Source organism: Oreochromis aureus, linkage group 12 (genome assembly GCF_013358895.1).
Source record: "Oreochromis aureus strain Israel breed Guangdong linkage group 12, ZZ_aureus, whole genome shotgun sequence".
Lineage (NCBI taxonomy): Eukaryota > Metazoa > Chordata > Actinopteri > Cichliformes > Cichlidae > Oreochromis > Oreochromis aureus.
In genome coordinates, this window is record NC_052953.1 from 419,984 (window position 1) to 441,699 (window position 21,716).

Here is a 21,716-nt window from a genome sequence, read left to right on the forward strand (position 1 = left end):
GTCACTATTGATCAATATTTACATGTTTAACTATTTCTGGTCTATATGTAAACGTCCCTAACAGGGTGGAACACAATCAGAGGCCATGTTTAAGAAAACTACCTGTAATTACTATCTTATCTATCCCTGAGCTCCACCATAATGGATTTCATATAGTTAAACATGTCTGTATTAAAACAAATAATAAAATATAACACAATATAAAACATATTAATGCACTTTCAATCATCCAGGTAGTAAATCCCAAAGGTTGATTCTGTTCATCTGGACGTTTTCAGTGGGAGAAAGGTTTCGTCATCATCAGGTGGCTTCTTCAGTCTCAGCTGACTGCAGGTTTCCAGTCTTATAAACAGTACATTTGCATAATGACTGAAACTAGCAGCACTGACAACAACGGGCTGTGAGGTCATTTTCTTCATCATAATAATGCAAATTCTCATTACCATTGATCAACACCTACTGATCAATGGTAATGAGTCCCATTCACAGAGAGTTGGGGAATGGCTGCAATCACAGCATTGTAAGATGGTGACAGATGTACCCTTAGGCCCCCTCCTCGATTCAGAGATGGTCTTTCCCTTTTCACGTAAATGGCCTCCTTGACTCCGCGCTCAAACCAGCGTTGCTCCCCGTCCAGGATGTGTACATCCTCATCATTGAAAGAGTGTCCACTGGCCTGTAGGTGTAAATAAACTGCAGAGTCCTGGCCTGATGAGGTTGCTCTTCTGTGTTGTGCCATCCGCTTCGCTAGAGGTTGTTTGGTTTCCCCGATGTATAAATCCTGGCAATCCTCCTGGCACTTACCAGCGTACACTATGTTACTTTGTCTGTGTTTGTGTCCTTGGGGTGGACCAGTTTTTAGTTTTAGTTTAGTTTTTTAGTTTCAGTCATTATGCATAGTCCTGTTTATAAGGTTTGGGGAAACCTGCAGTCAGCTGAGACTGAAGAAGTCACCTGGATGAGTGACGAAACGTTTCTCCCACTGATGAACAGATGAACAGAATCAACCTTTGGAAATATAAAACATAAACATATATATTTTTTAAAAAGTTATGAAGCTAAAATGTTGCCGCAAAAAGAGAATCACCATTTATCAATGCTGCAGCTGGGCAAGCGATCAGCAGCTTTATCAATAATCTTCATCACATTTCTGCATGAAATAGAGAGGACACGTGACTTTACTGATCAGCTGATTTCACCTGGTTTGATCTTCAGACGTATGCACCAGTCAGAGCTCCAAGTGCAATATGGGTGACGATGTTTTTGAAGAGCTTCATCCGTACAAATTAAAGAGTCCTTGAACCCCACAGGAGGAGGGGGAAAAGGAGATAAGATAAACCTTTATTATTCAGAGGACAGGATGGAGAGGACAGGGTGGAGAGGACGGGGTGGAGAGGACGGGGTGGAGGGAGAGGAGGGTTGAGGCAGTTTTGTTCCTGCAGACTTCGGCTGTCTCTGATTCGTCAGGTTAAAGTCACCTGTTGTTGGTCTCCTAAAATTATAATGTGATGATCGTCTTAGTGGGCGGGGCCTTATGTGATGTCATAAGATTGTGATGTAATATCCTGTACGACAACGTCAAGAAAACATGAAGTTCAGTGAAAAACATTTGGTTGCAATCACATCGCCCCAGGTGATGCCATTATGGGACATTGTGCCTGGGGGCGGGGTCAGCAGAAAGTGGCGGTGATCAGACCGAAGGTCAGCAGGTAAAGGTGTGATGCCAGAGAGGAGGCGGAGTCCTCAGTGTTCTCCAGGCAGCCGTTCTTCTTCAGACACACCCTCTGCTCGCAGAATAAACCTGAAGGTGCACGTGACATCATCAAGTTGTTCTGTGACATCATGGCATCTCCCACCCCACCTACACCACCTGAGCTGTGTTTACCTGTGAAGTTTTCAGGACAGACGCAGCGCAGGAAGTCGACGCAGGTTCCTCCATTCCGACAGACCAAACGCTCGCCGTCGCACACGTTTGCTGATGGCGAAAGATCATCAATCACCAATCAACAGTGTTGGGAAGGTTACTTTTAAAATGTATTCCTCTACAGATTACAGATTACATGCCCCAAATTGTATTTTGTAACGTATTCCGTTACATTACTCAATGACAGTAACGTATTCTGAATACTTTGGATTACCTATTATATTACCATGCTTTTTACAACTACATGAATGTACTATTGCTGGGTGATTTATTACTATTACTGAAGGCTACTCGCCATACCAATACCAACTAGATGTTTAAATCTTAATATAAATGAGTAACAGTAGGTGGACATTAGGTAAGGCTGCACTTTTTGCAGCGATCTCCTATAGAAAACTATTCCATGCGTATATAAAACAGGTCCGCGGCTCCGAACCGTAGTAAAGGGACCTCTGGCTAATACGTCGGGTTCATGTCGGGCTCGTAGCTGAAAACTCGCTTTGTTGTCTGGGTCAACTTTGCTTGCGAGAGACAGAGAGAGGCGTTGAAAGGCTCCAACGGAACTTATTGTTTCGGAGAAAAACACAAAAAAAGTGTACAGTCGAGTCTTAATAGCTTACTTACAGCTGGGCTCGCCAGGCACACTTTTTGCCTGCAGTGGTTATTATTATATTTACATGCTTCCAGCTCCCGTTTCTGCTCGGTGACAGCTCCTACTTTTCCTTTCTCTCCCTCCCTCGCTCACAGACAAATAAAGGGTGTGGCAGTCCATTCTCCCTGCAGCACGGACTACACTGCCCATGAAGCTACAGTCTTTAGGGCCATGCCTGTAACACTCTGCCTGTTGCCTTCATATTAAATCATTTTTGTGAATAATTTTTTTAAATATTTCTTCACGTCATTAAGTAGGGCTGCAAGTAGGGGTGACATGGGCCGCGAGACTGAGACACAGACATGAGAGCCTCTTAATGCGCGTTTTGTTTGGGGCGTGGAAACCAAAAATAGAGAGGGCATAGCCGAACATATGAAACAGGAAAATACCGCCGTGTAATCCCTTTATTTCAGCAAAGTAACTGTATTCTGAATACCACCTTTTAAAACGGTAACTGTAACAGAATACAGTTACTCATATTTTGTATTTTAAATACGTAACGGCGGTACATGTATTCCGTTACTCCCCAACACTGCCAATCAACTCATCGATAACATGAGGCGCATCATATTCAGCCCCTCTGTGTACCTGTGCAGCCGACCCCGCCTCCTCTCCAGGTGTATCCAGGTAAACAGGAGTCACAGCGCCTCCCCGTGGCTCCATCTTTACACTGACAAAGACCCGAGTCCGAGCATCGAGGAGACACGCTGCCGTCTGCGTGGCACTCGCACTCTGAGGACACGACATCCCAAACACGTCTGTGTTACACCTTACATGTACAGTGTAAACAGGACTTATTCATGCAGTTTGCACAACGTCAGTCTGACTCTTACTGTTTCTAACTTCATTCTTACTTTTGTTTGTGTCGCTGTTGTAAATATAAAAATATATAAATTCAAAAATATATAAATTCCTGCGCTCTGTCACTGTATAAGGCCCTCACCTGTGGCACTCCAACTGTGTTATTTGTTGTTTATTGTAGAGTGGACCATTTTCACTCTTTGCCATGCTGCTGTAACACAACAATTTCCCCTGTGGGATCAATAGAGTATCTATCTATTCACTTGCTGGGACCACATCCTCAGGTTGGACAGTGTTACGGCCCCACCCATATTTTGGATCACGGTGTTTGGATTTTGTTCCGTGTGTCCAGCAGCAGACCATCCTTGCCCTCCAAACCATCTGTGATAAACCTTCGTGTGTCACTTTAGAGAATCATTAAGTTTTGTATGTAGGTTGTAGATACTGCACTGAAGCTGCCTTATTATTTTCTGTACTTTTTTCTCTCGTTTATTAAATCAGGGAGTTGGTTTTTGGTTTTTGTTTCTCCCAGGGTTTAGGTAGCACCTCCCTTTTTGGAATAGCTTGTTTTGTTTGTTATTTTGGCCTGTGTTCACCCCGGAGTTAAAGTTTTCAGTTTTTCGTAGCAATGAAAGCACCTTAACCTGTAAACTGGCTTCTGGATATGGCTCTGGGGAGCGGGGTCACTTTCCTTTTAACCCTCATGTTGCGCTCCTGTATTCCTAGACCGGGACGTAACAGATAGCATTTTTAGTAGATAACAGTGGATGGCGTGAGCATGAATTGAGCTGTGGTTTGGGGACTGGCAGCGGCTCCTGGGCAGATCCCCACATACTAACAAAAATGTGCATGAATAGCTTGTAGTGCTGCGGTGCGGCAGCGGGGTTGGTCATTTATAGACAGAGAACTGGATGGGGCGTGTATGGAGGTGTGGTCCTGCTCCTGAAATTGTGATAAATGATCTCCATTCTACCTTTTAGGTCTAGCTCAGATGGGTTACTCACTGTGAGATATCAACATAAACTAATGTGATAAGACAACTTCTGACCTGTGGAACATTGTGCTGCCGTTTGATGAGAATAAACTTTGGTATTTTATAAAGTCAGAGCTGTGTGAAGACATCTGAGGAGATTTTTCAGTTTTACCCTAACCACAAAACCCTGCAGATCCCCCCTGTTCCATAGGAGGCGCTCTCTGGCTCATCCAGGATGAATGAAGCACTTTGGAGAATAAAACCGGTGGACGTGTTCGTCCTGGTTTTCATAGAAGAGCTCAAGACCAGAGCTACGGTTCAACCTTTAGATGTTTTACAGATTTCTAACTTCACATTGAGTTCTGTGTGTGCGTTTGTGTGCGTGTTACAGACCAACACAGACGTTCTCGTCGGTCAGCGGCAGCGAGGCATTTTGGTAGTAACCAAGGCGACAGTACTGACAATTCTGCCCCCGCGTGTTGTGTTTACAGCTCACACATGTGACCACGTTGATGAAGTCGATGTAGCTGCAGCGGTTGGAGTGACCATTACACTCACAGTCTAAAGGGAACACACACACACACACACACACCTGTGTTCAAAGAAGGGCCACCCACAGCCCCACCCCCACCCCCCGGACATCAAACAAAGATTGATGACACAACATGAACTTTGATGGGGAGACATTGTTTTATTAGTGCTCATCATGGCACGTAGTGAAATAAAGGGGGAGGAGTTAGAGCAATGAGGGGCGGGGTCAGTGCTGATAGGAAGGAGTCAGTGTCTACTTAAGTTTGTGAAATAAAATTTCTGGACACCATCGGTGAATCTGGAGGTGGTTAGGGGAGGAGTCTATTTCAGTGTGAGGTCTGTTTGGTGGGTGGGGTCATGTATAGGGTGGCACACGGAGGTCTTACCCTGGAAGCTCACATAAGCAATTTTGGACAGCTGACTGAACTTTGGTCCTCCTGGAATCAGGATCTTCTGGGTCGCTTCAGACACAAAACCAGGTGCGTAACCAGTAAGCATGGCAATATGAAGTCAGGGTCACTGCATTATCTACCAATCAGGGATCAGCACAACGTTTACTGGATCTATTCATCCTGTTAGGATTTTTATCATGAGGGATACATTACTACTACCTGCCATTAGGTGGCAGTACAGTGACTACATTCTGTACCTTTCTTCTCATAGCCTTTGTCCTCTTTCTCCTTCTCTCCTTCGGCTTTAGATTTTTCTTTAGATTCCTCTTTGGCTTCAGGCACTGCTTGGTTCAAAAAGGAAATGAAATACTTAATTTGTATGAGAATGTTGATGTTTTCTGTTTACATTTATTCTAAAACACACTAAAAACCTGCCATTAATGCTTCATTAGAAAATGGTTTCAAAATTTGCATAAACCTACAATCCGCCCAGTGTCAGTAATCTGACCAATCATGCCATGATGGAGAAATCTCCAAAGGTTCTACTTAATCACTGAAACTTTCAGCCATGGAAACAGTACCTTCCCAACAACTGAGAAACTTCAGTGTCAAAGAAAATATTTTAAACAGCGGTGCACTTAAACTAAACTCTAATTTATACTGACAGCTGGGACAGTTGCCAGCCCTAACAACCCTGGACCTGTACCTCAGGAGGTAGACCTGGTCACCTACTGATCAGAAGATTGGTGGTTCGATCCCTGGCTCCTCCAGTCTGCATGCCAAGTATCCTTGGGCAAGATACTAACCCCAAGTTGCTCTCCGATGCATCCATCAGAGTATGAATGTGTGTGAATGTAGTTAGAAAGCACTAAGTTTAGAGAAAGTGTTTGTGAGAATGGGTGTGAATGTGGCATGTTGTATAGAGCACTTTGAGCACTCCGGGAGATTAGAAAAGTGCTATATAAGAATGAGTCCATTTACCATGGATGGATGGGTTGATGGATGGAGTAATCTATTAACAAGAAGGATACTTTCTACAGTAATATCTGTTGACTGTGAATCCTAATCTGTTGTTTTTGTACCTTTTTCCTTTGTTTCCTCTCTTGTCATTTCTTGTTTTGAGCCTTTCTTTTCCTCAAACTTCAACCCTCCTGATGGTTCAACAGATTCCTCTCCGGAAGACGTTCTTTCCTTTTTGTTTGCTGTAGAATCTACTGCAGGATTCTCAATGCCTGGATCCACATTAGGAATGTTTCTGTATGGCACAGAAGAATCTGGACCACTTGATTCAGATTTCTCATTTCCTGTCTCTCCTCTGCCTTGCTTAACTGGAAAAGATTCCTGTCCAGCATTGATAGAATTAGATCCAGGCGTTTTAATATTGTCACTTGAAACATTGCCAGGTTCAAATACAGGCATGGGCTGAGAATCAGATCCTTGTCCAGGGCCAACTGACTTCGGGTTTTCTGGAACTGGGATGGTAAAGTCAACAGGTGCTAAATTACCAGCAGGGTCAGACTGATCTATAGTAGCGGACTTTGTGTCTGATACAGGACCACCTCCATAGGGAGGCAACACGGACTCCTCAGGAATATCTGGAGCTGGAGGGGTAGCATCAGGAGGACGTATTTCTGGAGATGCCCCATCAGGAGAAGGTACATCAGGAGGAGGAAAATCTACTGAAGTATCTGGAGTCTTAGTGGATGGCCCATCTGGAAGTACATCTGGAGAAGGTGGATCAGGAAAAGGTAGGTCAGGAGGAGGTGTATCTGGAGGAAATACATTACGAGAAGGTGGGTCGGGAAGAGGTGCATCAGGAGCAGGTATGTCAGGAGGTGGTACTTCCAGAGGGAGATCAGGACGAGGAAGTTCTTGAGTAGGTACCTCAAGGAAAGATATATCAGTAGGAGCTCCATCAGGAGCTGGAACATTGAGGGAAGATAAAGCAGGAGGAGATGGTGCATCTGGAAACAGTACATCGGGGGTTGGAACAAAAGGAACTATTTCATCAGGAGCGAGTGTATCTGGAGATGATAGATCAAGAGGGGGCATTTCTGGTAGCTGTACATTATTAGTAGGTGTAACCGGAGATGATGCATCAGGAGAAAGTGTATCCGGAGATAGTACATCCAGTAAAACATCAGGAGAAATTACATCAGGAAGGGCTTCATTAAGAGCAGAAGGTATATCCACAGAGGGAGCTTCCAGTGGTAGATCTGGAGGAGGTACGGCCAGAGGAGGTATGTCAGGACGAAGAGAAATTCCATCACGTTTTGTTGTAAAGAGAGTATCTCCAGCCTGACTGATACGGACAGATCCAGTGGGGAAAAAGTCTTCCAATTGAGACCCGTCACCTGGGGAAAACGTTTCTGGGATGGTTGTTAGAGGCAGAATTCCAGCTGATGGTTCTGCGACAGTAGGTGACACAGAACTGGTCACCACTTTCGATATATCAGTCCCAGGCACACCAAAGTCTGAAGTGGAGTTATAGGGTGGACCCAGTGGGTCAGCGATAGACCCTCCAGTGTCAGTACTGCTGCCTTGGACAGTGGGGGTGGTACTGGTAGGACGGCTGGTGGTACTGTCTAGTACTCTGGGAGGTGGTTTTTCTCCAGTCTTCAGACGTGGAGTGTTGGGTGGAGCTGTGTCTGTGGTAGGTCCAGCTGTACTGAATGAGTCTGTAAAGGCAACAGAACCTGTAGTACTAATAGTACTACGGACAGCAGTAAAAACTACTGTACCAGTTGTTAGTGTTGAGGTAGAGTCAATACCAGTTACAGGAAGGTCAGCTGAATCATTACTACTAGTAAAGTAAGTCACAGTACTAGAGTCAGTCATGTATGTACTGGTACTTGAATGGCCTCTGGAATTAGTAGAAATATCAGCTGAAACCATAAGAGGACCCTCTGTGCTGTTATCAGACATTAATGTGTACATGAATGTAGTCAAAGGAATGTCTTTAGGAGAAGTTGGGTCATTCAAAGTCTTATCAGTCATGCGGTTAGTAGTACTCAAAGCTGTATTAGTATCAGTTTTAGTAGAACTGTCAGTTACAGTATAAGTGGCTGCAGTACTGTCACTGGTTGCTGAAGTAGTAGTAGTAGTAGTAGTACTCTCAGCTGGGGTACCAAAGTCAGTTTTAGTAGGAACAGTAGCTGTACTAGTTCTGTCAGTTGTGGCTGTAGTAATGCCAACAGCAGTATTTGTGTCAGTTGGCGTCCTGCTCTCAGGTACAATAGTAATAGTAGCAGTAGCAGTACTGTCAGTCAATCCATCTGATGTGGCAGGTCTATCAGATGCTTCAGAGTTAGAGTCACCACCTGCTGTCAGAGAAGAAGAGTTACGTCTCTTTAGTAATCTTTTCTCTACAGTCTGCAGAACAGGGTACTGGGGCTTTCCAGTCTAATTCTCTGGCTGTAAAAACAAACTGGTGAGCTACTGGGTGTGTCCCACCATGAAGCCAGACCAGAAAAAAGAATGAAAACAAGATCTTTTTACAGCTAAGAGACTCCAGGGAGGTTTTAATGAAAGGGAGTGCAATAAATGAACATTCTCATAACAGCCATGCAGATGGTCAGGCTGGCAGACTCCAGAGTAAACCACCTGCTCTCAAAGGCCTCCCTGGACACCAAAACCTGGTCTTAGTGGAACTGCAATCAACCCCCACCCCTCACGCAATCCCTAACCAACAACAGAAACCATTTGAGTCATTAATCTTCTAGTCTTGATGCTAGTCCTGTCTTTAAATCTGAGACTAAACCTCCTTCTCAGCACCCCAAATCTCAACATGTTTATACCTGTTCTCCAACAGCCTGAACAGCAGCATTGTTTTAGAAATTATACAGATGATGTTCACACCATCAACAGGTCAACATTGTGCAATGAGCCACAGCGCAGAGGCTCCTTTTTCAACTGAACCTGGATCTCAAGGTTCATACAGTTTGGGTTTCTTTTATGCATCTAGCTCATCCCCAGTCACCTGATCTCTGCCATGGCTCATCAGCCTCTGCTCTGCTTGGATGGGGTTATGATCTCTGGTCCTGCCTGCATAGGGTGCTGAGGCCATAACATTGGGTTTAGTTTGGAGTCTGTTGCAGCCCATCCAGCCACATCTCATCTCCTGTGATTGTAAGAAACACCCGGTCTGTGTCCTGCAGAGGCTTTATGGACACTAACAATTTCTAATGCAGCTAAATCCACAGACTGCTGGACAAATCCTCTCTTAGCCCAGACTGTTTCCACCCTGTCAGTGCTTTAGTCTCAGAAACTTTGAATCACGTTTGTCCAGAGGTTTGAGAATTCAGCTGCTGACTCCTCAGATCTAAAAAAGTCAGTCACTAGCTGATCTACTAATCTATATAGCTGATCTGTTGATCTGGTTCTTCTATTCAGTCAGGGTTGCATCTCCTAGGATGAGTGTGTGTGTGTGTGTGTGAGTTGACTGGTAGATTAAAACAACTAACACAGATTAAGAGGATGAGCTGTTCATCTGTTAAATTTTCCTTGCAGACTGCTATCGTGTGACTGATAGGGATGATGTAATGTGAAGTGAATTCAGCTGCTAAAAGCTCACCTCAGACAAGCTGCACAGAAATACACGGATGCTTACAAGTGTAAAGTGCCATGATGCAACACAGACAGGTGAGCAGACAGACAGTTAAGACAGCTGATCAGCTGAGCTGTACTTACTGGCTGCAGGTTCTGTTGCTTCACCTGAGAAGGACATGAATGGAAACAGGTGTAGAGTTTATATTGCTGTTTGCAGGTGCGTGTCTGTGTGCATGTGTAGCTACATACAGGCGTTGGCAGTGCCTTTGGGCAGGGGCAGGTATGATCCCGGTCTCCAGGTGCGAGATGTGAACTCTCGGCTGCAGCTCTGACAGTCCTGTCCAGCCGTATTGTGGTCACATTCACACTGCAGTGTTGCATCACGCAGCGCACACTGAGATGCATGCAGGTTGCACTTACACCTGAGAAACACATACAAAGAAGGGCTTGGCTTCACCTGAAGTTTCACCAACTCATACGAAACCTCTTCCTGAAACTAGACCACTAAGATGGACGCTGCTCCTTAAACCTGCATTCTTTCTAATGTCCAGCAGGGAGTGACTCCTCTTGGCTGTGAAGGAGTCTGACTGGACAGAAGTATACGAGCCTTTAGATCGCCTGATCTCTGAGCTCAATGAGTACTTTCAGGTCTGACTGAATACAACAGTTTATCCTGCTCGAAGCAGGCCAGGATTTAGGGCAGGGCTACAGTGGGACTGGTTGAGTTGCTTGTCATGTCAAGATGGTGACAGTGTTCAGCTTGACCAATGGATCATCTATCCTCTGTGTATGTCTCAAACTTGCTGAAAACTCCCTGATTTCAGGGAAGCTTTAAAAGAAAATTCTTCTGAATGTAATCCAATTTCTTTCCAAAATCTCAAATCCTAATCCTCTTAAACTGGCCCCCCTACATGACTTTGTGTGATTGGCTGGAATGTTGGAATTGCCTGATGATGATGGCTGGCTTTTGGCTCATCTTGGTTGTGATGTAGAGGTTGGTACATTGGTTGTTAACTGGTTTTAGCACTGAAATGGTACGTTAGTGTTTGTTTGTGGTTGTTTAGTTTGTTACCCAGTAGGGATGTTGGTCTTTGCAGGGCAAGGACGTGTTTGTCTCATTTGTGAATGTAGCCAGTTGTTGCTGAGTTAGAGTTAGATTATGGTATGTCTTTGTTAGTTACCTGGCAAAAACATCAATGTTGGAAATAGCATAGAAGTATTTCAGCAGGTTGTCTCTCTGGACGTAGGTTCCTCCCAGTGCCGGGCGGAGGAGCCTCAGTCGGAGGTTGGTGAAAGTGAAGAAATCTCTGAGTCCCTTTGTGGTCTCCATCCGAGTGTACAGAGCATCCATATTGATCAGCTTTGGACCAGCAAACACCCCGAACCGAGCTCGCACCTCAAACACCACAGATTTCTCTTCCTGTTGGTGAGGAGAAGTTTCAGATAACCACAAATAAATATAAGCTGTACAAATGTGTTCTGCATACTGTGCATGTCAGGGACCAGCATCAGGGTCCAGTTACAGACCTTAGCGCCGACCCAGCGGGAGTACTGCTCGGTGCAGATGACCCGGGTAATGTTACTTGGTGCTAAATCAGTGACTCGTTTGGGCGACATGCCGAAAGCCTCGAGACAGTCGTCGGCATAATACTGATACGGCTGCCAAGTGACACCTGAAACACAAACGTGGATTATTTGACAGTTCACGGTGTTTGTGACTTCCTGTTTCCTGGTTTCAGAATCATCTCCAGACAAAATCCATCTGTAAAAGCTTCATAAATGACTTTGTTTCACCCACATCCATGGATCAGAGGAGACAAGGGTTTCTGAATGATACCCCTCAGACTCTGCACTCAGCTAATTACTCTTCAGTGAAGTTGATCAGCAGAACGTTTCAGGGAAATCTCTCAAACATTAGTCAGAACAGGTGTTTAACAGGTTTCCAGTCACCTTTGTCGATGGATTTCTCCAGCACCATGCTGGTTGGACGGCCATATTCGAAGGTAACAACAATGTCATCGACCACCTCCAGACTCTTGTTCCAGGTAAGGGTGATGTTGGCCAATAGGGGCTCAGGAAACCTGGACCATGTGATTGTCTGCCAGTAAGTGATGAGCCCACCCCTCTCCCTGTCTCCCATGAGCTGAGGAGGGTGAGACAGGTCTGGGCTGGAGGCGTCGCACTCATCGCTGCACAGGTACGGGTTCTCCTGAGGAAAAACCACATTGAGCACCAATATTTGATAAAACACAAACACGGGCTGTAAGTTTTTAAACAATCAAGAATGTCATTGTCACATTAACATCTATAGCTCCCGTAACTCCTGAACAACTTGCTAAATTGAAAGAATTCCAACGCCTCTTCAAAGCAGCAACTCTGCACGTTTCAGTGATTTTACAGTTATTATAATCCCAGGCATGGTGTTGCAGAAGCCCCTCGAAGACAAAGGTTGATTGACAGAAAACAGAGTGAGTGAGTGTGATGGAAATCCGCAGAAAACAGACATTTTATCAGGAATTTGTGTTCTTTTTACTTTTACCTTACATACATTATACATGCTTCCCTTAGGCAGTATCATTAGAAGATATAGCATACATTTTCACTGCTATGCAGATGACACACAGCTCTATCTGTCCATGAAGCCAGGTAACACACACCAATTAGTTAAACTGCAGGAATGTCTTAAAGACATAAAGACCTGGATGGCCGCTAACTTTCTGCTTCTTAATTCAGATCAAACTGAGGTTATTGTACTCGGCCCTGAAAATCTTAGAAATATGGTATCTAAGCAGATTCTTACTCTGGATGGCATTACCTTGGCCTCCAGTAATGCTGTGAGGAACCTTGGAGTCATTTTTGACCAGGACATGTCCTTCAACGCACATATTAAACAAATATGTAAGACTGCTTTCTTCCATTTGTGCAACATCTCTAAAATTAGAAATATCCTGTCTCAGAGTGATGCTGAAAAACTAGTTCATGCATTTATTACTTCCAGGCTGGACTACTGTAATTCATTATTATTAGGATGTCCTAAAAACTCGCTGAAAAGCCTTCAGCTAATCCAAAATGCTGCAGCAAGAGTCCTGACAGGGACTAGAAAGAGAGAGCACACTGTTAGAAAAAGCGTCTTGAAAAAACGGCGATATTCCGGCAGCTGGGACGCCAAAATACAACCGTATAATTACAGAAAATAACTCCCGCATAAAAATACGGTTATTTCCAGTAATGAAAATACAATTAGTTGCGCTAATTTGACATGGGATCTCGCCTGTTTCAAGTGCCGCTAAACATTAAATTAGGAACATGTTAATGTCATTAAACAGTGAAATCATCTATAAATAGGAAAAGAAAACATCCCCAAAAAACAGTAATATTCCGGCAGCTGGGGCGCCAAAATTCGACCCTAAAATAACAGAAAATAACGTCCTCATAAAAATACGGTTATTTTCAGTAGTGAAAATAGAGTTTGTTGTGGTAATGTTACATGGGATTCTGCCTTTCCCAAGTGCTTTTAGACATCAAATCAGGAACATTGTAACGTGATCAAACAATGAAATTACCTATAAACAAGGTCAATGAATGTGGCAATATGAATCATAATACGTAAATGTCCAGAAATATACAGTTAATTTAACTAATAATAGATTGCATGCCCTCGGACAGACTGACAGAGGAGAGGCTGCCGTATCGCACCATCGGCCCCCCTGGCCATCACCAGTAGGCGGTACGTGAAGTGTCTTGACCACGGACACAACGACCGAGAGTGTTTGAGCCAGGGCTCAAACCGCCAACCTTCTGATCGCAAGGCGAACTGCTAACTCATGAGCCACGATCGCCCTAGCTAGCAATGATAATAATACTTATGTGATGTAACACAAGCTTATAGGGATCATGTTATATACTTTACCGTAGCATTACATTTGAATCCAACAGTTCAGTCTTTCAAATAACGGACAGATATTTGTGGAATCATGATACATTTGTGAATGTATTTTAACAATCTAAATATGCATATGTACAGACAGATACATTTAATGATCATGACAATTATGTTTCATTACATTACAGTGATTTGACGTTAATTTACATTTGAAATGTGAAGTCAAAGTCTATTTACGTAACTTTAATGATATTCTAGAAGAACAGAACAAAACTGTAAAATGCACGATTCTTTTCTACGGTCGCAGCCATACCCGCGACCTTGTTGTTGTTAGTTCACATTCATTGGCCGATGCTTAGCGTCATGTTATTATGTGTCCCAACATCCAATGGCATATCACATTGTTTTCATGGCCACACCCTCACCCCAGGTGCAGAGGCCTATTTCTGTTCAGGAATGTTGTGAATACTTTGAGATTTATATTAATTGCAATTCCTACTGTCAGGAAGAGAAAGATATTATTTGCTGCTATTGGTATAATCATCATTAATATTTCATGATTGAGAGTGATGTTGCATTCAGATGCATTCAGATGTTCAAATATATTGGTATTATATAAGTCTTTATTATAGGTCCAGTAAGAACCACTTTAAATTGTTGAGTTGAATCTATAATTTAAAGGTTTTGAATGTTTTGTATTTTTATACTGAAGTCTTCAGTGGGTGAGAAGCTGACTGCAGGCTGACAGGAAATGCGTCTGCAAGCCATGCTTTTGCAGAAGTGAAACTGTTCAGAGAGCAGATGCACACTCTGTGCACCCACAGACAGACGAGACATACACACTTAGTTAGAGGGATCACTGATAGGGGAAAGTTCAAATTGTTTTGCTTGGGGTTGCTGTTAGACTATATTAGGAGGAGCAAACATATTGGCAGATCTGAGAAGGAAAACCTGTGTTATGAAAATGATTTTAATCTTTTATACATGATTGCATTGGAGCTTATTAAAGAGCTGTGGCTCCTGGTCAAGTGAAGGTCAGAAACTCTTGGCGGGCGTTATGATCTGCCAATACACGGTGAGGAGGACAGGAGCTCTGAAAGGAATTGCAACACACCTGCTTACATGACATATGCCTGGAGTTATATCCTTATATCCTTATATTCTTTAGAGCTAAGAGTTAAGTTTGTATCATTTATCACTTATATCCTTTTGAGTAAGTCTTAAGTTCATTTATGTTCAGTTTGAGTAAGTTTCCTTCATGGTTTGAGTATCATCATTTGAGTGTGACATTTAGCCTAGAAGTCACACATAGTTCAGCTGTGCACGAGCACAGGCCTTATGTCTGGCTAGGACGAGGGGTGTGAGGTGAGCCGGAGTGCAGACGAGGTCATGACACATACTTAGCATACACGGCAGACACACACATGCACACCATAATAGATCTATTTTGGTAAGTAAGAAGTGAAGATGGGTTTTTGCTGCAATTGCAGAATTGTGCCGAAGTACTTAGAGGAAGTGCACCAGATCTCCCACAGGGAAGCGACAGCGAAGACGAGCTGAGGGGAAGCACCGACCCGAAGACAATGTTCTTTAAAACTATGTTAAAGGTTGTTGACAGAACATTTGTGGTTTTGAGTGACGTATGCTGTATAAATCTGCCTAACAACAGAAGAGGGGGTGGTACAATGCTCACCTCTATAAAACCTTTGTCTAATTATTGTAAGTTCAGTTCGACGCTGAATCTGTACAGCGTTCGGACTCCGCACGTGTGTATTCATTAAAATGCCGTCTAAATTGCACACGCCTGGATCTGTGGTTATTTATGGATTCCTCTCTCAACATTGAACCTTAACACTACCTCTACATTTATTAAAAAAAATATATAATTAGCACAGCGTGGCGGTGAACTGATTTAGATTGTGGCATGCAAAAGAATCTTAACTAATTAGGTCAAAGAGATTGAGCTTGTTATTCCACCCCAAGCTGGTAGGGTAGGGGAGCTCTTTATTTAAACACTTTCTGGTGTTTCCATGTGCCTCAATGTTCAACAACAGCAGAACAGCAGTCACTCATGGTACATGAGTGACATCCCGCTACAAAACAACAACTGTCAGTGACTCTGCACCACGGCGCAAACACAACATTCAAGATAACAGTTAAAAGTAACTAACCATAAACAATAAAACAAGAACATCTAAACAGCAGCACATGTCCCAAGGCATGATGGGAGAGAACTAGCTGTTTCTGGATGTATTTTTACGATCTAAATATGCATATGTACAAAAAAATATATTTAACAAACAAGTAAATTGTGTTTTACTATATTTACAGTGATGTTATGTTGTTTTACCTTTGACATGTAAGATCACAGTCTGCTTATGTAAATTGAATGATATCCTAGGAAGACAGTACAAAACTGTAAAGAATTACAGTAATATACTTTGACATTACTATTTTTTGGAACAGTGCAGATTTCTCCTGTTTTGGCTTCCCTTCATTGGCTTCCTGTTAAATCCAGAATTCAAAATCCTGCTCCTCACATACAAGGTCTTAAATAATCAGGCCCCATCTTATCTTAATGACCTCATCATGCCTTCCTACTGTACTTTTAGGATTAGGCTTCAAACTCTCTTTTTTGCTAAAGCATATAGTTAGGGCTGGATCAGCTGACCCTGAATCTTCCTTTAGTTATGCTGTAATAGGCCTAGGCTGTTAGGGCCTTCCCATGATGGATTGGTGTGTCTTCTTCATTTACCTTTTTCACTCTGTCTTTATACACCATCCATCCATTTTCATCCGCTTTTTTTTAAGTTGCAGCAGCAGCTTAAGCAGAGAAGCCCAGACCTTCCTCTTTCCTCCAGTTTGTCCAGGGGAACACCCAGACATTCCCAGGTGAGTTGGGAGATATAATCTCTCCAGTGTGTCCTGGGTCTCCCCCAGTGGGAGATACTCAGAAAACTGCACCCACCCAGGAGGCATGCTTGTCAGATGCCCGATCCAGCTCAACTGGCTCTTTTCGATGTGGAGCAGCAGCTCTGCTCTGAGTCCCTCCTGGATGGCTGAACTCCTCACCCTATCTGTAAGTGAGAGGCCAGCCCCCCTGAAAGCTCATTTCTGCTTCTTTATTTGAAATCTTGTTCTTTCAGTCTCTACCCATAGCTCATGAACATAGGTGAGGGTAGGGAAATCGAGAGCTCTGCTTTTACGCACAGCCGTAAATATGCCTGAAAGCCTGAAACACTCCAAACCATCAGCTCAGCTTAACAACAAACTTTGTTGCTTGTAATAAGACACATCTTTGTGTGAGGCTTGCAGTTTAAAACTCCAGCATTATTATTACTAAGGTGGAGAAATGTGGAAATCTCCCCCTCTTGTTCCAAATATTCGAACACTCCTATGACCGATTGTCACAAATGCATCATAAAATAAGACGTGTATTTTCCATTAAACCGGCTGCGGCAACCTTCATGTTTGTGCGATCATTATTCCCACAGGTTGCTCTGTCACCAGTCACACCATTTAGTCTAAGAGCTGACACTGTGCCTCTTTAGTAAATACAGACAGCAGCTGTTTAATAAAAGATATGTTGTTACAGACCATAGATAAACTGAGATTTAAAAATGTGCTGTTCGAGGTAGTCAGAGTGGACTGAGATGAAGAAAGATCTTAACCTCAGCGCAGAAGTGCTAGTATTAATGGTGAACATGGACCTGCACCAGTGTGGCTTTTCATGGGCAGTGTTTGTAGTTTTATTGTTGCGGGTGCTTCCTGATTCGGTTTGACATGCTGTTTGTAGGCGGTTAACACCAATGACGTTTGCAAACACAAACTGTGCGGTGATCCCACTGCTTCTGTTTGCCTGTGTTTAATTAATGTTGACCTTTAACCTAGGCCTCCGTTATACTTACACGTACTTTGTGTAGTCATTAAAGGTCAGTATGCTGTACCTTTACAGAGACTCTAACATGTGCAGAGAGGGATTAACACTGATGCTAATCTGATCAGGGTTTGAGGTTTATCCTTTAACTTCAGCTGCCGTGTGCAGGAGAAGTGGCTTTAACTAACCAGCACTAACTAATCACATGAAGAAAGCCGAAAACCTGAAATACATGCTGAAGAAGACATGTTAGACTCATTCCTGTCAGATGATCATGAAAGTGTTTAAATTTTCATGTAGTTTCCACCAAAATGTCCAAACTCAGAGTACTCCCATTTCCCATCAGATAACTGGGAAACATTCGGAAGGACCCTGGTCTTGTTAGGAGAGACTGCTTTGGACGGAGCAGCTCCAGCCAAATTTATTAAACCCCCCAAAACGTGACTATCCCGAGTTGGGACCAGGAAGCAGAGGTGCAGTCTTACAGGTTCCTGGAAAGTTTGGATAGCCAAGCTTATTAATTCCCATTAAAATACTGTTACAGTAGTCTGACTCAAAGCATGTGTGGTGGTCTGAATGTAAACTCATTATTGATCCTGTGTGATAAGAAATGTCATTGAATGTTGGGGGGGTGTAGATACCTGCACAGACAGCAGGTATCTACATCCCACTGTTCACTTTAAAAACTGTAAACAGCTCCGTCGACACTTTGAACCGTGAGCATGTCAACTAAACGCTAACGTAAGTTGTTCCCACACTTCATAGCTGATTTCAGTCACGCAAGTCTCAGGAGGAAGCTGACGAAAAGCCATGTAGGTACAGCCGGGATTCAAACCAGGAACCTTCTTGCTTGGAGGCATAACCACTGTTCCACCCAATGTGATTACAGCTGAGTCTATTTTTCAGTGGAGCCAGTGGCTCCAGCGTCCAGCTGCTGCACAGTCTGAACGTCCTTGTTCATGTTCTGATCACATTACTGCACCTGTGTAATTTACCCACTGAACTTTAGCGTGTTTCACGTATGTTGTGAGACGCTTCCTGTCCGACTCTCGGGGTCTTTTCACTGACACAAATGAAATCAATTAGCATTTAGTCTTTGCTTCATTACAGCTGTTACATTTATCAATAATTCAGGCAGGACTTCAGCTTCCCAAAGGAACAATTAGAGAGCCAGCGGGATCATCGTGTCCTCTGTGTGTTTGCAGAGGGGTCCAAACTGTGGCTCGGGGCGCCTGCAGGAGGTCATACAATGGTGATCGTCTGCTCTTCCTTGTTTTGGTGAAAGATAACAAGCTGCTCATGTTTAAAATGAGTGAAATACCAACGATTTAATTGCAGTCAGAGAACTTTAAAATAATTTCATCAGCAAACAATTCTGATGCTGCAGCACCAATCACAAGCTCTGTGTGAGGTGAAACCCTCACCTGTGGACAGAGTTCATCTGACAGACTGAAGTTTGTGGAGTGAAAATGATGAAGAGAGCAGAGTATTGAGCTACAATGTCTGTCTGTGACACAGGCAACAGGAAATCGGCTCAGAGGTCACCTGTGTGTTCAGGTTTGTGATCAGGTGTGTGTGTTCAGGTGCGTCAGACTGACCAGTGTACAGAATCTCTCAGGTGGGTTTCCACAGGTGATCCCAGGGGGGTCAACTCTGATCTGCATCACCTCCTTCATGTTGGTCGGGGGCGGCTGACAGGCGTAAAACTCAGGCCCCGCCTTCGAGCCGCGCAGAGATCGACACACATCAAACTGACACCGTCCCCACGGCAGCAGGAGGGCGAGGAGGGCGAGGACGTGTGAGATGGACATGATGAACTGTCAGGCAAACAGGAAGTTCAGCTGAAGGTCATGCCATAGTTACAGCTTTGCCAGGCCTATTTCAAACAGGTGGCTACCATGGCCACCATCTGCTTACTGTGTGGTTGTCATGGTGTGCTAAAGGTTTTGCTCGCCGCCCACAGGCCTGCAGTGGAAGAACAGAAACAGAGCGTCAAACGTTGAGTACGACGTGAACTTGAACCAAACATGTTCACAGACAGGAAATGATCTGCTCTAAATGACCTCACTTCCTGTTTGCAGCTGTCACTGCCACCTTTGGGCACAGACTTGGGTTGTCTCTGGAAGCTCACCTGTGCATTACAAACCAATTATTCATAAATATTTTCTATCCTGTAACAACATGTCTACGTTGTTGCCTTCAGCCGAGAGCTTTCACGTGTTTTACTCCTTTCATAAAGGAGGTGCTGCTTTTGTTCAGCCTGGAAACGTAAGGAGCAACACACAGTACAGGAAGCTACTAGTCTGCGCAAACCGGTCACTAAGCTGAGCTGGAACCAGGCGCCCCTTCATTATGGACAAACTGTGAAGAACTCAGAGACCGAGCAGGTCATTTCTCCCAGTCACGTCATTGTTACTGGTCATGTGACCGTTGAAGACTCCCAGCAGGACAACCGAACCCTATATGACCTGAGTACTCTGAGCTGTGATTGAACAAGTCCGCACAAACCTCAGTCGAGACCTGTTCTCCCACCCAAACACGCAGGGAAGCAAGGCTCACATTCACCAGAGAAACGCCGTGACCCGGGGGGATAGAAGAAGACCCGCTGCCCTTCGCCCACCACCTGTCACTGCGGACAGCTGCAAACTGGGGCAGGATCCGAGCATCGTGCCATCTCTCAGCCTCAGGCAGGGAAGTACCACAACCCACGGACAACGACACCCCCCCCCCCCCCACACACACACACACAAAACCACCACCAAACATAGTTTAGAGCAAAGTGTCGCTCTTTACCGCCAAGTTTTTCCTACCAGTATAAACACCATAACCAGTGGCGACCCTGAAGCGCTGACCAACTACTGAAAGCATCCAGATGTTTGGGACCTGCCGATTTACCTGAAGTCTTTTAATCAGCCGTCATCATGCAGGAGCAGGTGTGTAGATGTTGCTCAGCGTCCTGCAGCCTCTAGAGAAATAAAATGAGACGGTCCGAGCTCGGCTCAGAGTCTGTGTTTGTTTGTGCGATGGCAGAGATGATTAAACTGAGACGCTCGGTCCTCCGACTCTTCCTCTTTATTAAAATCTTCCTGCTGATGAAACCGGAGCGGGATCAGTACCATGGCTGACACACACTCAGCGTCCACTTCATTAGAAACACCTCCTCACTAATGTCTCGTTTACTTTCAGAAAATCATCATTTTATCACCTGAAGCTTTCAGATCAGTTTTCACCTGAGACACCTTCGTACAGACCTGCTCAGGTTATTTCGTCCATGTGTCTGTCTGTCTGCAAACACACCTGTCTGTGTGACAGTCACTCACCTGTCTGTCTTCAAGTTGATTCTTGATGAGCTGATCAAACATTCCTCCTCCTCAGCTCCTCTTCTTACTGTATTTCCTTTTGTTCTCTTCCTCTTTTCATTAATCCTCCTCTTCCTCAGCGAGCCTCCTTCTGTTTCTCCTCTAATCCCTCTCCTCATCTCCTCCTCTTTTCTCTCTCAGAGATCTGTCGCTCTGATGGCTCAGCCCTCCCTCTCTCTCTCTCTCTGGATCAGGTGGTAAAACGGTTCATCTGACGGTTCATAGCGAGGGGTGAGTAACCCCGCTAGTCACATGACCGGCATCTGATCCTGACAGGAAACAAACTTTTTTCCTCCGAGAGTTAAATGATATTCTGCACCTGCTCAGGTAAACAAAGGTGTCAGTCACAAATAAATGAAATGGCCAGGAATGGGTCGATGGGCGGAGACCACGCCCCCTGGCCTGACAGGAGGTGGCGTCTTTGAGCTATGAGCTGATGATGTGGTGGTTCTGGTTCAGCTCCACCTGCAGCTCTGTGAGAGCCTTTTAGCCAAACGTTACATCGCTGCTCAGTAAAAAGATCCCTGATGATTAAATTATAAAATATATACAACAAATTTATGAAATCATTGGAGCAATACAGCAAAAACGACCATCAGGGTCAGATCCTGATGGAAACTTAGAATAGAATAGAATAGAATTCAACTTTATTGTCATTGCACATGCACAGGTACAGGGCAACGAAATGCAGTTTGCATCCATCCAGAAGTGCTTTAGTGATATAGATATATTACAATATATATTAGCAATAATATAGATATGTAAGTATATTACAG

The 21,716-nt window shown here is 44.1% G+C and overlaps 1 protein-coding gene across 1 annotated transcript; it reads right to left on the reverse strand.

Moving 5' to 3' along the window:
* Window positions 1-1,368: 1,368 nt before the first annotated feature.
* Window positions 1,369-19,392, reverse strand: ntng2a (netrin g2a). Its single transcript, XM_039620805.1, has 13 exons — window positions 19,180-19,392; window positions 11,772-12,030; window positions 11,349-11,494; window positions 11,003-11,241; window positions 10,071-10,243; window positions 9,963-9,986; window positions 6,662-7,951; window positions 5,531-5,614; window positions 5,268-5,342; window positions 4,744-4,911; window positions 3,165-3,308; window positions 1,886-1,975; window positions 1,369-1,801 (listed from the first exon to the last, which is right to left on the reverse strand). The coding sequence occupies exons 1-13, from the start codon at window positions 19,390-19,392 to the stop codon at window positions 1,671-1,673; spliced, it is 3,036 nt and encodes a 1,011-aa protein (XP_039476739.1). The 3' UTR covers window positions 1,369-1,670.
* Between the last annotated feature and the right edge of the window lie 2,324 nt (window positions 19,393-21,716).